The sequence below is a fragment of the Pipra filicauda genome, unplaced genomic scaffold (genome assembly GCF_003945595.2).
Source record: "Pipra filicauda isolate LSUMZ 115617 unplaced genomic scaffold, ASM394559v2 scaffold68_size4259465_pilon, whole genome shotgun sequence".
NCBI classification, from domain to species: Eukaryota; Metazoa; Chordata; class Aves; order Passeriformes; family Pipridae; genus Pipra; species Pipra filicauda.
This window is the reverse complement of record NW_024104853.1, coordinates 2755882-2769589: the sequence shown is the minus strand read 5'-3', so window position 1 is coordinate 2769589 and position 13708 is coordinate 2755882. Positions and strand designations below refer to the sequence as shown.

Genomic DNA, 13708 nt, shown 5'->3' with positions numbered 1-13708 from the left:
TTGAGTTCATTTAAAACATTTAACTAATTAAAAAATCAGAACTGCTGCAGGACAGTTCCGTCAAGTACTTGTCTGATCACGTACTGGTTTTAGTACTTCTGTCTAGAACATACTTCTTTGAAGTTCTAACTCATTCATCTCTTTCCCAAGAACATCCTGAAGGATGGCACTGCAGACAGTGTCTACTGGGCCTATGCTACTTACTTTGTACCTTATGCAAGATAAAATGTACTTATAGCAAAAGGGGCTCAACAAAGCAAGGGAATGCCTGGCATATGGAACAGCGTGTTACCAAAGCTCAGCAAAACCTGCAAGAGTGAGAAGAACGCTGATCTACAGCTTCCTCATGTTGGGCTCACAATGCCAAATAAAACAACGTATCTGGGATGAAACCAGAATAACTGTCACACATGCAACGAAACATGTCTTAAACACTCAACAAATGTAACTAAACACTAAATATTAATACTAGAAATCCATTTGGTTTCTGAACTGGTTTGGTTATCAGCACGCCACAGAACACAGCAATGCCCCAGGAAGAACTACAACAGACAACCTACACTAAAGTAGAGGAATTTTAAAATTCAAATACTATTAATACTCTTGCTTCTCTTTTCTCTTCTCTTTTTTTTTTTTTTTCCCTTTTAATACTGATGTTTCCAGTAAGGTTATTCATAAGGCAGGTACGTAAATATTTGCAGGAACTAGACCAACACCAAGAAACTGAACCCCATAAAAGCACTTAGCAATCAAATGAGATATTTAAATGGAGTCTTTATTTGCACAACTACATTTCTTTGGAAGAAACTGTTAAAAGAATTATAACATCACCTTATCCTCTTGAGCAACATAGGAACTACCGTACCTAGTTGAGGAGGACATGGGGATCACTTCTGCAGCGATCCCTATCCATAACTCCATCTAACAGCTTTTCAACTACAGGAGTGCAACAGTAGGTTTAACAAATTCTGAACTAGTTAGGTTTTTATTTCCACCCCCTGTTATTCTACACCTGAATATTTTTGCATACATAAATCCACTGCCTCAAGCACTGGAAGAAACAGCTCTTAGCCATTTAGTTTGCTTCCATCAGCATTCAGTAAGAAAGCATAAGCCGAATTCCCTTCCTACCTCATCCTAATTTTCACCTTTATGCTCAGTTACATAACTCTCAGAGACTAATTTTTACCTTGCATTGTTGCCACAATATGGTCCTTTCACTAGCACTTGAAGTATTACCGATGAGATAAAACACCTGAAGTAGGAAGGAAGCCAAGTCCTACGTCTAGTCCTCATCTCAAACACAATACTATTGTGATAACTTCTGAACTCAGTTTTGGAACATTTGGTGACTAACACTTAATAAGAAAGCTATCTGTTTACCTAAAAGATAACATTATTCCTTTAGCTGTGTAAAAAGAAACAATTAATCTATGTTACTGAAAGAATCCTACACATAGCTTTTTTTAAATTACAAATTTCAACACAAGTGCTTCATCTTTAAGAAGCAACATAAGAAGCTCCACTAAACAACTATCAGGTGCCTTCATGACGCTCCTGAAGCTAAAAGGCTGGTTTCAGATGAAACATACTTGAAAGGCCGTATGGGAACCTATATTAACTGTCATCATGGACTACAACTCTCTCAGCTTTCATTAGAGCACAATGAAGTAAAATACCTGGAGCAAACTGGCTCAGGTGACAGGATCAGCAAAGACTGGGCTGCAATGAGTTCAAAGCACTCAACACTGGACATCTAAGGAGCTTCACTCTTTGAAACCAAACAAGATATGCCCAAATGTTTTAACTTTACCATTTACTTATTTATATCTGCTCTAGTAGAACTAATTATCATTCTGTAAATATGAATACTTCAGATCAAATCAACTGATGACTGAAAAATACTTTACAAGGGGGAGAAGGCTGGATTCCTGACAAAAACAGCTATGCCCCCTCCAGTCCCAACAGGGAGCCTATAGATTACTTAGTACTCTTCCCCCTCAGCATCCCCAAACTCACCACTGAAGGAAACACATGCACTGACCATGAATCTGCCTTTTTCTTTTTTTCTAAGTAGGTTCATTTGCACTACAGTGAATAAGGCACAGAAAAGCTTTTAAGGCCAAGGTCCCTTTCAAACAGCATGAAACACTACATTAGGAGGATGCTAAACAATACATAAAAGAGAATAAAATTAACACATTAGTAAGAAGACATAGCGCACAGCAAATGCCTTTTTTTTTCCCCCTCCCACCCAGAATGACACACTGTAGATTGTCGCGGTATCTGCAAGGCACAAATCCACGGGGCAGCACCCTAATTTACCAAATAAATTTTAGAGGCAACCTGTGCCAGGTCTTACTTTTGGCTGGGAAGGCTCTTGACTGCGTTGAGCTCGGCTATCATTTCCGCTACATTCTTTCAGCAGCACAGATAGCAAAGCTGACACGGCCTTCCGAAGGAACTTCACCGAGATCGAGAGCATTAAAAACTCATCCCTTCGGCTCTCGCGGGCGAAACAGCAGCCGAAAACTGTCAAGAAAGGAAAACAAAGGGAATTAATTCCAGGCAAACCGAGGCAGAAGGCCCCTCCCTCCCCCCGGCCGCAGAAGAGTATGAAACAGAGAAAGAAATTAAACTCACCGACACCGCCCCCTCCCTCCCGGGCGCTCCCCCGGCGCGGCGGGCCCAGGCCCCGCGCGGCCCCGGCGTCAATCACGGCCTTGCCTGGGCCCGTCGGGGGCGGGGAGCGCCGTCACATGGGCGGGCGGCGGCGCTTCCGCGGCGGCCGGAAGGACGCGGCCGGGGACGGTCCCTCCCTGCCGTGCCCGGAGGAGCCGATGGGGCCCGGGAGCCTCTCGCGGTCGTTGCTGCTGCGCTGCCGGCGGGCGGCGGCGGCAGCTCTGGACGCGCCCCGCTGGCACTGCCGCCCTCTGCCCGCCCGCCCGCTCAGCGCCGCCGCTCGGCTCAGGGCTCCGCACCCGCCGGGCACGGGCGGCGGGGGGAGGCGCAAAGGGGCGGCGGGCGCCGGCGGCCGTGGAGAAGAAGAAGACGAGGAGGAAGAAGAAGAGGAGGAGGATGAGGCAGAGCTGGAGGAGCTGCTGGGCCCCTCTCCGCTGGCCCTGGAGCCTGGCGCGCAGCGCGTTGCCATCGTGCACCCCGCGGTCAAGTGGGGCCCGAGGAAGTCGCCGCTCACCACGGGTGCGGGGGGGCGGGCGGGCTCCCGGAGCGCTGCGGTGCGCAGGAATACAGCCAGGGGACTGGGAATGAAGTACCCTGGGAGGTGGTGGGGTCACCGCCCCTGGAGGTGTTTAAGGAATGACTGGATGCAGCAGTTAGTGCCATGGTGTAGTTGCCATGGTGGTGTTCGGCCACAGGTTGGACTCGATGTTCTCAGAGATCTTTTCCAACCTAATTGCTTCCGTGATTAGTGCCAGCAGCGTGAAGTGGACCCTCTCTTACAGCGGAGAAACTGCGAAATGCTGTTTGCAAAATGCAAGCTCGGATAAAAGGTCTAGGTCATTCTTTCCTTCTTTGACAACCTTTTAAAAGACAAGGAGCTGTCAGTGAGTGTTGGCAGATCTGTGCTTTGACTTGTAAATCATACTAACTTTGTATCTTTGACAGCAAAACATCTCAGTGCAGGAGTGCACAGGTTCCTTAGGGAAACAGCCGGGTGTCCCCTTCATTAGCTGAATGTTAATAGCCTTCAGCCCTGAACCGTGCTGCCTGGCCATTTGGGCAGGAGACCTTTGACCTTAGGCTTGCCCAGCACTTGGCTGAAGAGCAGGAATACTTTCCTGTCCAAAGAAGAGAGTGCAGTGAAGATGAAGTCTTGTATAAGTCCGCTCAGGGACTTAAAGTGGTTATGCAGTTACTTAGTGATGCAGTCACCAAGAAGTCCTCTGTAAGGACCTAATTTAGGACGACTGTTAGATTTCTCTCAGAAATCCTTGTAGCTAGCTAATACATGTGCTCTAATCTTGCACAATTAAAATATGTGATGTATTTGATTCTACTCTTCAAACTCTTAATTATAAAGTTGCAATAGAAAGTATTAAGCGTCTGGTAAGTTAGCTTTTTATGTACAGAATCACAGAATAGTTTGGGTTGGAAGAAACTTTTAAAGGTCACCTAGTCTGACCCCGCTGCAATGAACAGGGACATCTGCCACTAGACCAGTTTGCTCAGAGCCCCATCCAACCTTACCTTGAATATTTCCAGGAATGAGCCCTCTACCACCTCTCTCAACAACATAGGAGAGGTTCAATCTGTCTGATCATCTTTGTGGCCCTCCCCTCAACCTCCATTAACAGGTCCATGTCTGTCTTGTGCTGGGAACCCCAGAGCTGGATGCAGAGCTCCAGGTGGGCTCTCAGCAAAGCAGAGTAGAGGGCAGAATCACCTCTCTTTACCTGCTGGCCACGCTGCTTTTGATGCAGCCCAGGACACAATTGGCTTTCTGGCCTGCAGGCACATTGCCAGGTCATGAGGAGCCTCTCGTTCACCAGCACCCCCAAGTCCTTCTCAGCAGGGCTGCTCTTGAGCTGTTCATCCCCCAGCCTGTATTGATACCAGGGCTTGTCCTGACCCAGGTGCAGCACCTTGCACTTGGTCTTGTTAAACCTCCTGAGATTCCCATGGGCCAGCTCCTAGAGCTTGTCCAGGTCCCTCTGGGTGGCAATAGACAATTTATATATGATATCTATTCTTGTATTCGAATTTATTACGTCATGAACCTAAATGTCATTTAGTTTTATTAATGCTGCTAATTATAACAAATTGTCACATTGCAAAGTAAAGTTTATAACCTTTTCAGAATTTAGGGAAACACTCCTATTTTGCAACTGAAAAATAAATAAAATATGAAGGCAGCTTTCCGTCCAAACATGCAGAAGAATAGCAATGATCCCTTTCCATTTTTTGAGGCCCTCCAGATGAAGAGCCTGAAGTCGGAAAAAATGTTTTGGAATGATTGTTGAAACACCACAGATAGAACAGGAAATATTTGCGTTTTACAAGAAATACTAACAATATATGAGGATAAAGCGGATCATGGTTATCTTTCAAAATACATTACCTTTTGGACCAAGGTAACCTATTTAGTATATAAATTACATTTTGCTATCTAGAGACACTTGATAAATCTGTTATGAGAAGAGGAAAATTTTGGCAAATCAAGACTGGATCTGCTGATCTGATGTGCCCATGTAGTGTTTTTCAGTCAGTTTTACAAAATCTTCAAAAAATAAGTGATGCACCAGAATACAGGATTGGAATTTGCTGGTTCTAGCAAGTCATAAACTAGTGTAGGTCCTTTACAAATAAGTGGCTGTGAAGTAAGCAGCAGGCTATGCCATGTTAATAATTCTTAAAATATTGCCTCAAAACACCAAGGTGTTAATCACATGGTTTTGTGCTTGTCTGAAATAACAGATTTTCCAGCTAGTTGTTATTTTCACTTGTTTAGCCAAAAAGCTTGGTAGTTTCTGTCAATACAATTAAAAATTCTTCTAAATCAACAACCGCAAAAATAATTTATACTGGCAAAAAATGCTTTGTGTGATAAAATTTCATCAAACTATTCAATTACTCTGATTAGAGGTAAGACAGTTTGCTCCTTGTGCTAGAGGTTAAAATAAATACCCAAGTAGAATTTCAGTGTAGTGTAGTCTTTCCACGTTCATGCATGTACTGTAGCTAATGGAGATCTGAGCAGAGTTATGATGGTACATTGTAATCTTTATTTCTTCTTTTTTATTATTGTTATGTTCCTGAAGCTGAATTACAGATTGCTGAGGCCGTCGCTCTTGTAGATACTCTTCAGAATTGGACAGTTTTAGATAAAATAATTATTCCTACAAAAAATCCTGACAAGAAGTTTGTTTTTGGCAAAGGGAACTTTCAGGTTTTGACAGGTAAGGACTGAGATCTTTCAGCACTGAATCATTCTGAACTGTTTAAGGATAGGTGTGAAAGCTGAATAGAGGGAGAATTTTGTTTATCCATCATACACATTTGCAGACAAACTTCAAATAATGTTTTAAAGTTACAAAAGCAATACAGAATAGGCATAACCTGTGCTCCCAGCAAATGTGTGAGGCAACTTAGTAAGTATATGTGATGGACATAAGTGAAACTGGCAACTGTTCTTGGCACAGTACTAAATCAGTGCAATTGCAACTGTTCCATGAACAAAGAATATGGTGCCATTTGACGTTTTATGAACATTCTGCTCAGTGCAAAATGGTTTATAGTCTGGGAATTTTAAAAAGAGAATTTACATTTAACACTATATTTTGCAATGGTTATCTTTCAGAAAAGATTAAAAAATTGCCACACCTGACAGCTGTCTTCTTGAATGTGCAAAGAGTATCTTCACTGACAAAGGTAACTGAATACAGTATCAAATGATATTCTTTACATTGGTATTGTTTGGAAGGTATTGATGTTATGAGAAGCGGTCAGTTATGACTGAATTTGCAATTGGTAATATATGAAGGCACAAGACTGAGTTTTGTTGAAATGAAACTTAATGCCTATTGTGTTTGTCCACTTGATATATCTGTTTGCCAGCTCTAGTGCATGGAATTTTTCAGCAGCCTAGTATCATTTGTTATAGACTCATCTTCCACATTTGCCACTGCCCTAGTTAAAATGCTGGAAAAGTTACTCAACGTCTTGTTCACAACATGGTGGTTTTATGAAGAACATCAACGTTTTGGAATAGCTATATGCTCAAGTGCCTGTACCGGAACTGGATAATGTCTTTATTTTCCTATAGTTCAGTGGATGCTCAATTGTAATTTGAATATGAGGTGTAAATTGAGAGCAAGATTACTTTTTAATGTTTCAAATATTTAAACTTTCATTCCTAACCCTTAAAAAGAAATGCTGAGGGGCGGAGCGTACTTCTCTTTTTTAACACTGGCAGTAAAACTTTTGGTGCGTGAACTGTAGATACTCTTTTGAAATGCTTAGACAAACTGAAATAAATACTTTTTTGGGGTTTTGTATGTATAACATCATTCAGGGTGTAAAGTGCACGCAAACCCTGCAAGCAAACATCAATGCTTTGCTGGTAATTTTGAATGCTTTTCCTAATTATAAAATGAAGAGATGGTAAGTATCTCTAGTAGATGGTTATCTCAAGCACTTCCTTTTGTTGATGAAAGGGAAGTTGAAATTGTTTCATTTCAATTTCCTAGTTTTTATTCTCTGAGTATGAGTTCTTTTAGTACTGGATTTGCTATTTTTTTTTCTTTTCACAAATCTAGATCTTAAGAGCAATTAAAGAGACTTGATTCAATAAAGTGTTTGAGAATATGTATACAACATGTATATATGGATATGTATATGTATACATGGATACACAAGCATTCTGAATTTTAGAGTTGACATAGGGAAACTAGTGCGTACTTTTAAGTGTCTTTTGCTGAATTAGATCAAGGGTGAGGGATTTTGGTTAGTTGGAGTTCTTAAGTATTTTGTGAAAAACTTATTATTAAATATTTTTCTTGCCTTCCTCTCTATTTTTTTTCAAGTTTTAGTGATCTTTTTCTTCTTGTTTTCCTGTGTTATCCCTATCCTTTCCCATTCCAGTATTGCGTAATTATTTTTTACAAGGACTTAACCACTGAGATTCTTGATTCTGTGATAATGCTGTAAGAGGTGTTGCCAGAATCCATTAAAGGCAATGGAAGGATTCTCGCTGAATTTGATGAGCCTAGGCATAAAGTTCTACTTTCTAAACTCTCTTCTTAACTCGTTTTCTTCATGGTCAACCAAATTTTGCCTTTGCATGCTCATAATCCTTGCCCATCCACTGAAATGGAATCCTGAGATCCTCTGAGTTCAAGTGTCCATCAGCTAACTGTAAGTGTAGAGCTGTGTAGGAAATGATCTAGTGATACTGCGAGGGACAAAAGACATCTCAATTATTTTGTCTTTCATGGCTAAAGAAAGAACTAGAAGGTGCCTGGGGTGTGAAAGTCTTTGACAGATACACCATTGTACTTCACATTTTTCGTTGTAATGCCCGGACTAAAGAAGCAAAACTGCAGATAGCTTTGGCCGAAATTCCACTTCTCAGGTACCTCGAGCTGTGCAAATCGCATACTGATATTTACACATTTTAGTGGCTATTTCTTTACAGTAACAAAAATAGCAATACTTTCTTTACAGTACTGTAAAGAAAAAGTACTTTTACAGTGTTTGCATAGATTGATTAGAAAATAGAAATGTTTGCTATAATGTCATTGTTTTAAGCTGACAGGCAAAACCAGAAAGTGTTCAATAGATAGTCTTAAAAAATGTTTTTATCAGGAAAAGGTTCCAGTTCTTTCTAAAATGGAAGATGTATTGCAAGAATATGTAGTAATTGGATATGTGTATCCAATATATGATATTGATGGGTTTAATGAGGAAAGCTATAAACAAGGAAGATTAGAGGCATTAATTCTTGTCTGAATTTTCCACAGTTCTGCATTACGTGGCATAGAAATGTATACATGGCAGTTGATGAGAGTTGTGGGGATGCATCAGAGGTATCTTTGCCTCTCTGAAGTTTCAGAATAGCAATTACAATTTGCTGAGAGAGTTGCATGCTTCATCAAACCACAGTTGAGCCAGGAAAATCTGGATTTTTTTTGCCAGGCTTCTTGCCGTGAGCAGATTTTATTTACAGCTCAGTCATTTGCTGTTTTTATTTGTACTGTCAGAATATCACTACTGCTTCACATTTTTTAGGCATTTTAGAATAGCTCAGTTAAAGAAAATTGATTCTAGTTAATTGTTACTCTGCTGCCAGGTCAAATCTGAAAAATGAGGTGTCTCAGCGAGATCAGCAGAGAGGTGGATCACGATATATCATGGGCTCAGGTAAAGTATAAATATTCTCATGAATTAGAAGATTTTTTTCCTCCATAGCCTTTAAACAAATGTAGTTGCATCTTACTTGCTTTGGAGGAGGTCAGGAGGAAAAACTGTCCTGCGTGTTCTGCATCTAATTAGGCAAATGTACAAAGCAAGTTAAATAGTAAAGTTTTGGTCTGTACTCTCTCAGTAAGTGGTCAAGAACAGACTATTTCCTGCCACAGGGGTTTATCATAAGTGTGCATGGATATTCTAAAGTACTTAGCATATATTTTAATAATTACTTACTCTGATTCTTAGGCAAGAATACATAGCTTTAGTTGCTTATTTCTAACTTCAGATTCCCTAGTGCTAACTCACTTGCTTTCCAAATGCACAACACTTAGTTTACTTTTTCTCTTGTAAACTGTTCGGCCAATTATTCACCTGTATTTTTCAGGGGAAACATTTCTGGAGACACAGAATCGTATCTTGAAAGAAAGAGAACTTAAAATTAGGAATGCCCTGGAGAAACTAAGAAGAAAAAGGTCTTTACTTAGAACTCAGCGCAGAAAACGCGAGTTTCCGATGATCTCAGTCATGGGCTATACTAACTGCGGTAAGTGAAACCTCCTGAAACTGTAACGTGAAAGAGATTATATTGTCTAATTTTTAATTAGCAACTCTAGCCAGAATCTCATTTCTGTGTGAGTAGGCTTCATATTTTAATCAGTTTTTAATCTGTGTAATGAATTTATGTCAGTTAGGTTACAGTTAGGAAAGCAAATTAAGCTGCTTGTTTTTTTCAGTCTCGGAGACATGTTTTGGAGAAATGCCTGGCACCTGTTGTGCCAAAAAGATTTTATATATAGTGCTGAAGACTGTAGTGTTGGTGTCCCTTTATATGAGACTACTACTTGATCAGAATGGGTAGAGAAAAGTACATAGGTGTTTAGATCACTGTGAAAGCTTGAGGCATAGGAAGAAAATTGAGAAGAGTTGGCAGTTGATCTGAGAAATGTGCTCAAGAAGCACTGTAGCTTTTCATGGATTATGTGTAGTGTTTTGAGACGTGTTCCTAAGAGAATATAAATAAAGCTAAACTGGTTTTTTGTTTTTGTTTTTTAAATTTGAATTCTTACACAAGGCATAAATAGACTTTGGACTAGACACTTTTTTCTGGGTTACATTATCTTAAGACCATTTCATTTTCTTATTCAACAACTTTATAAAAACAAACTTACCTTGCACAAAGATGTGGGTAGGTCACTTTACAGATCAAATCAGTCTTTGATCATCTTGTGATTTCACAGCATAGCTTCCATACATTCACCTTAAACCCAACTCTGAGTTATAAGACTGTTTTTGGATTTCCTAACATCATATAGATAACTGATCACTAAATTACTAAATGATCACATTAAAATTACTGAAGTAGATGTGAAAATATGTTACATCATACAATTCACCTGGGCCTTGCAAATGACATTTTTACTTGAAACAAGCCATTAAAATCTTGTCCTTTTTTTATTTAACTAGGAAAAACTACTTTGATCAAGGCCTTGACTGGGGAAGCAGGACTTCAACCCAGGGATCAGCTGTTTGCCACTCTCGATGTTACAGCCCATGCTGGCTATCTGCCCTCACATATGGCAGTTATTTATGTTGACACCATTGGGTTCCTGACTGATCTTCCACATAATCTGGTTGAGTCCTTTTCAGCTACATTAGAAGAAGTGGCTTATACAGTAAGTAGTTGACTATAAAAATTGAGAAATCAAATTAATTTCCTGTTAGATAATCCTCACTCCTTCAAAAAAGGGGAAATTAATTGACATGCTGCTCTTAGTGAAACATCTGGCTGACTATAATAGTTTCCTCAGAAAATGATGTATATATCTTACAGTAAACCAGTTTTCTGATACTTGAAATTATGCAGAACATTCAGATATGAAGAGATTTTGGAAAGGGCTTATTTGGAATATACGTGTCCTTCTCCGTGATATGTAAAGCAGATAAATCAGATTTTGTTGATTAAATATCTGAACAGTGCACCTGAGTGAGTTGAGACTAGCTTTCTTAGGAGCTAAAACTGAAATAAAACTGCTGAAATGATCTGGTTTTAACTTAAGGTTTCCTATAGCACTGAAAGTGGGTGATTGTGATGTGATGCAGGCAGCACGTAATTAACATAAATGTACTTTTCCAGTTATTTTCTCGTTATTTTCCTGTGTTATAGCAAAGTGTAAAGCTGCATACATACACACAGACATTTAAAAAAAAAGCCTGTATCATCAAAGGTAATTAAATTCAGTGGTGGCTAGATGCTAGAATGCTTCTGAGGATTACATTTCACCGGGGCTTTCAAAGCCTGGCTGAAACTGTCTTGTTTGTTTTTCTCCAAAGTGTTAAATGAAAGGCAAGAAATTTGTTTCTTACTGATTTTCAAAAGTTTAAAGCAGTGTTTTGAGCAAAGATGATGAAACATTTTGAACGCAAATATTGAATTTGGTTGCTTGGTTTTTATCATGGCAAACATGATTGTGTGCATACTTGAAACTGATAACTTCTGTATAAAGCTTTTTAATTGAAGCACCAGTAATAGTATCCTGAGAGCTAAGCATAAGGATAATCTTCTGCATTTTGAATGTAAAAATAGAATTACAAGTTACATGGGGTTTTTTTCCCTCCATTTTTGAAACATTTTTTCTGCCATTACTCTTCTAAAAGTGCTTTTTAGAGTTCACTCTTTTTTTCCTCTGGTGTTGTTGAAGCCTTATCGTTACACAGCCTTGTCTTTGAAAAGAATGGATCAGCTATTACTTGAAATATTAATTCTGTAGCTAGCTTGGTTGACAGGGTTTGTTTCAGGTTTGTTGGAGGCAATTTGTGCTCAATGTGAAGTGAAATACTAAGCTGCTATAGATTTTCTTCCATCATGGTCTAAGAAACAGAATTGGTTTAATACTGTTTCAGTAGTTAATTTTACAGTGCTAACCTGCCAGTATACTATCTAATGGATAGGGAAGTATCTTATATGAATAAGCAATACAAAAGTGGTGGAAAATCTCTACAGCCTGGTAACTGGTGTTGTATATTGATCCTTGCTAGGATCTGATAGTTCACGTGAGGGATATTACTCATCCAGAAACCATCCTCCAGAAAGCAACTGTTCTGTCAGTTCTGAAGAATCTTAATCTTCCCAGCCATTTATTGGACTCAATAGTAGAAGTTCATAACAAAGTGGACTTGATAGAAAGGTAAGCAGGAGATGCTTAAGTGTACTTAAACATTTCTTATGTTCTGGAAGCTCTTTAATTCTTAGTCTAGAAGAGCTCCCACACTTCGGTATACATTTAATAGTGTTTCTCAATCTTTTACGTATGTAACTATGGTCTTAAAAAGAATTAATTATCTTTTAATAACCAAAGAAATCACTTTAGTCATAAAAGAAGTGGCCTCTGTAGAAGGTGCCAGTATAAAGTAACTCAGTTAAAATTGAGTTTGGAATATTTTCACAATCTAATCTTCATGAACAAACGTGCTAGGCATTATTTTCTTTCAGGTATAAACCCACAGAAGAAAACGCTTTAGCTATTTCTGCTCTACATGGGCATGGTTTAGAAGAACTGAAACAAGAAATAGAGAAGAAAATACTGACAGCAACAGGGAAGAAGATTCTGACAATTGATGTCAACTTAGAGGGACCTCAACTAAGGTAAATAATTTTGAATTGTATGAAGGATTTGGAGAAATACGACTTAGTTGTGCATGTCCTAAACCTTCCAAATCATATCATACTGATTTTAATCTGCTTAAGAATGACAGATATAATTATCAAAGTTTTCTGACCTATTGACAAAAAATAGCCCCATTAGATATCCTGGAGAAGTGAAGCAAAGCACTTCATCTTTTCAAGTGTTAAATTACCTGGATAGAACATGTTGACCTAAACCAAGATCACATTTTATGCAGTGTGTCATACCATTAAGATGTTAATATGCTTTTACTTTTACAGTTGGCTATATAAAGAAGCAACAGTTCAGGAAGTAGAAGTCATGCCTGAAGATGGCACAGCCAGGGTGAAGGTGATAATCAGCAGTTCTGCTTTTGGCAGATACAAAAACCTCTTTCCCAACAGTAAGATTTTCATGTCATGAAACTGAATCTTTTTCTAGGAAAAGAAATTGGTATCATTGAGAGGATGCAAAATGAAGTTAATGACCTGTTAGTCTCAGTGTTGAGAAGTTTATTTTTCTTCCCTTATTGATGTTTTTGACACATTTTAGAAATGGACACTGTTTCAGAAAACTTCTGTTTGGAAACAATGAGACCTTTGAGCTTAATTTTATCAGCAATTGCAAGGACAACACTAAATTTTTAATGTTAAAACTGTTGCTGGCTATAAGCTGTGGACCTCAAACACATGGAATGGCATCTGACTTAACCTTCAGAAAAGTACCAAGTTCCTTATATCATATAAGTAAAGCTTTTTATCCCCTTTTTCAAAATAAAATATTTATTATAGTTGTTTCAGAGGATCTTTGGAAAATGAAAGTAAGTGAACAAAATATTGTTGTATATAAATAAGTATGTATTCAAGCAGAATGCATGAACATAAACAAAATAACTGCCATGTCATATTGCAGTGAAGAAAAAACTCCATAGATTTGTATATTAAAGTATTGAATAAAGTTAGCTGTGAACATCTTTTACCCATGCAGTTGTCTTGCTTACAGTAATTTATCCAAAATACCTATTACTGTGTCAGTCTTGGAGAAGACGTTTAGGGTACAGCAAACCTTTCCACAAAGGAAAACAAAAGAAAAGAAACCAATCACAACTGATCTATTAC

General features: G+C 38.9%; 2 protein-coding genes across 4 annotated transcripts in view; one reads left to right on the top strand and one right to left on the bottom strand.

Annotated features, from left to right (window-relative positions):
* The window catches only part of LOC113990715 (cohesin subunit SA-2-like), a 58632-nt gene extending 55826 nt beyond the window's left edge, over positions 1–2806 (bottom strand). For 2 of the 3 annotated variants that reach the window (XM_027726381.2, XM_027726380.2), the window contains exons 1-2: positions 2644–2805; positions 2363–2532 (exon numbers count right to left, since the gene is read on the bottom strand). Coding sequence is in view for 2 of the 3 variants with exons in the window: in XM_027726380.2 (XP_027582181.2) it covers positions 2363–2406 (44 nt within the window). In the remaining variant the exon portion in view is untranslated. Of the gene's footprint in view, positions 1–2362; positions 2533–2643 lie in introns of all 3 variants that reach the window. The other variant, XM_039388818.1, reaches the window with a different exon arrangement.
* GTPBP6 (GTP binding protein 6 (putative)) lies at positions 2601–13574 on the top strand. The gene is made up of 10 exons (XM_027726387.2): positions 2601–3201; positions 5781–5918; positions 6320–6390; positions 7962–8092; positions 8810–8880; positions 9314–9472; positions 10393–10601; positions 11965–12113; positions 12419–12571; positions 12872–13574. The coding sequence occupies exons 1-10, from the start codon at positions 2616–2618 to the stop codon at positions 13011–13013; spliced, it is 1809 nt and encodes a 602-aa protein (XP_027582188.2). The 5' UTR covers positions 2601–2615; the 3' UTR covers positions 13014–13574.
* The last annotated feature ends 134 nt before the right edge of the window (positions 13575–13708 follow it).

Coding starts and splice junctions, on each gene's coding strand:
- GTPBP6 (XM_027726387.2), top strand. CDS start 2,616: ATGAAACAGAGAAAGAAATTAAACTCACCGACACCGCCCCCTCCCTCC. Junction 6,391..7,961: donor GAGTATCTTCACTGACAAAG/GTAACTGAATAC, acceptor TCATGGCTAAAG/AAAGAACTAGAAGGTGCCTG. Junction 12,572..12,871: donor TTAGAGGGACCTCAACTAAG/GTAAATAATTTT, acceptor TTACTTTTACAG/TTGGCTATATAAAGAAGCAA.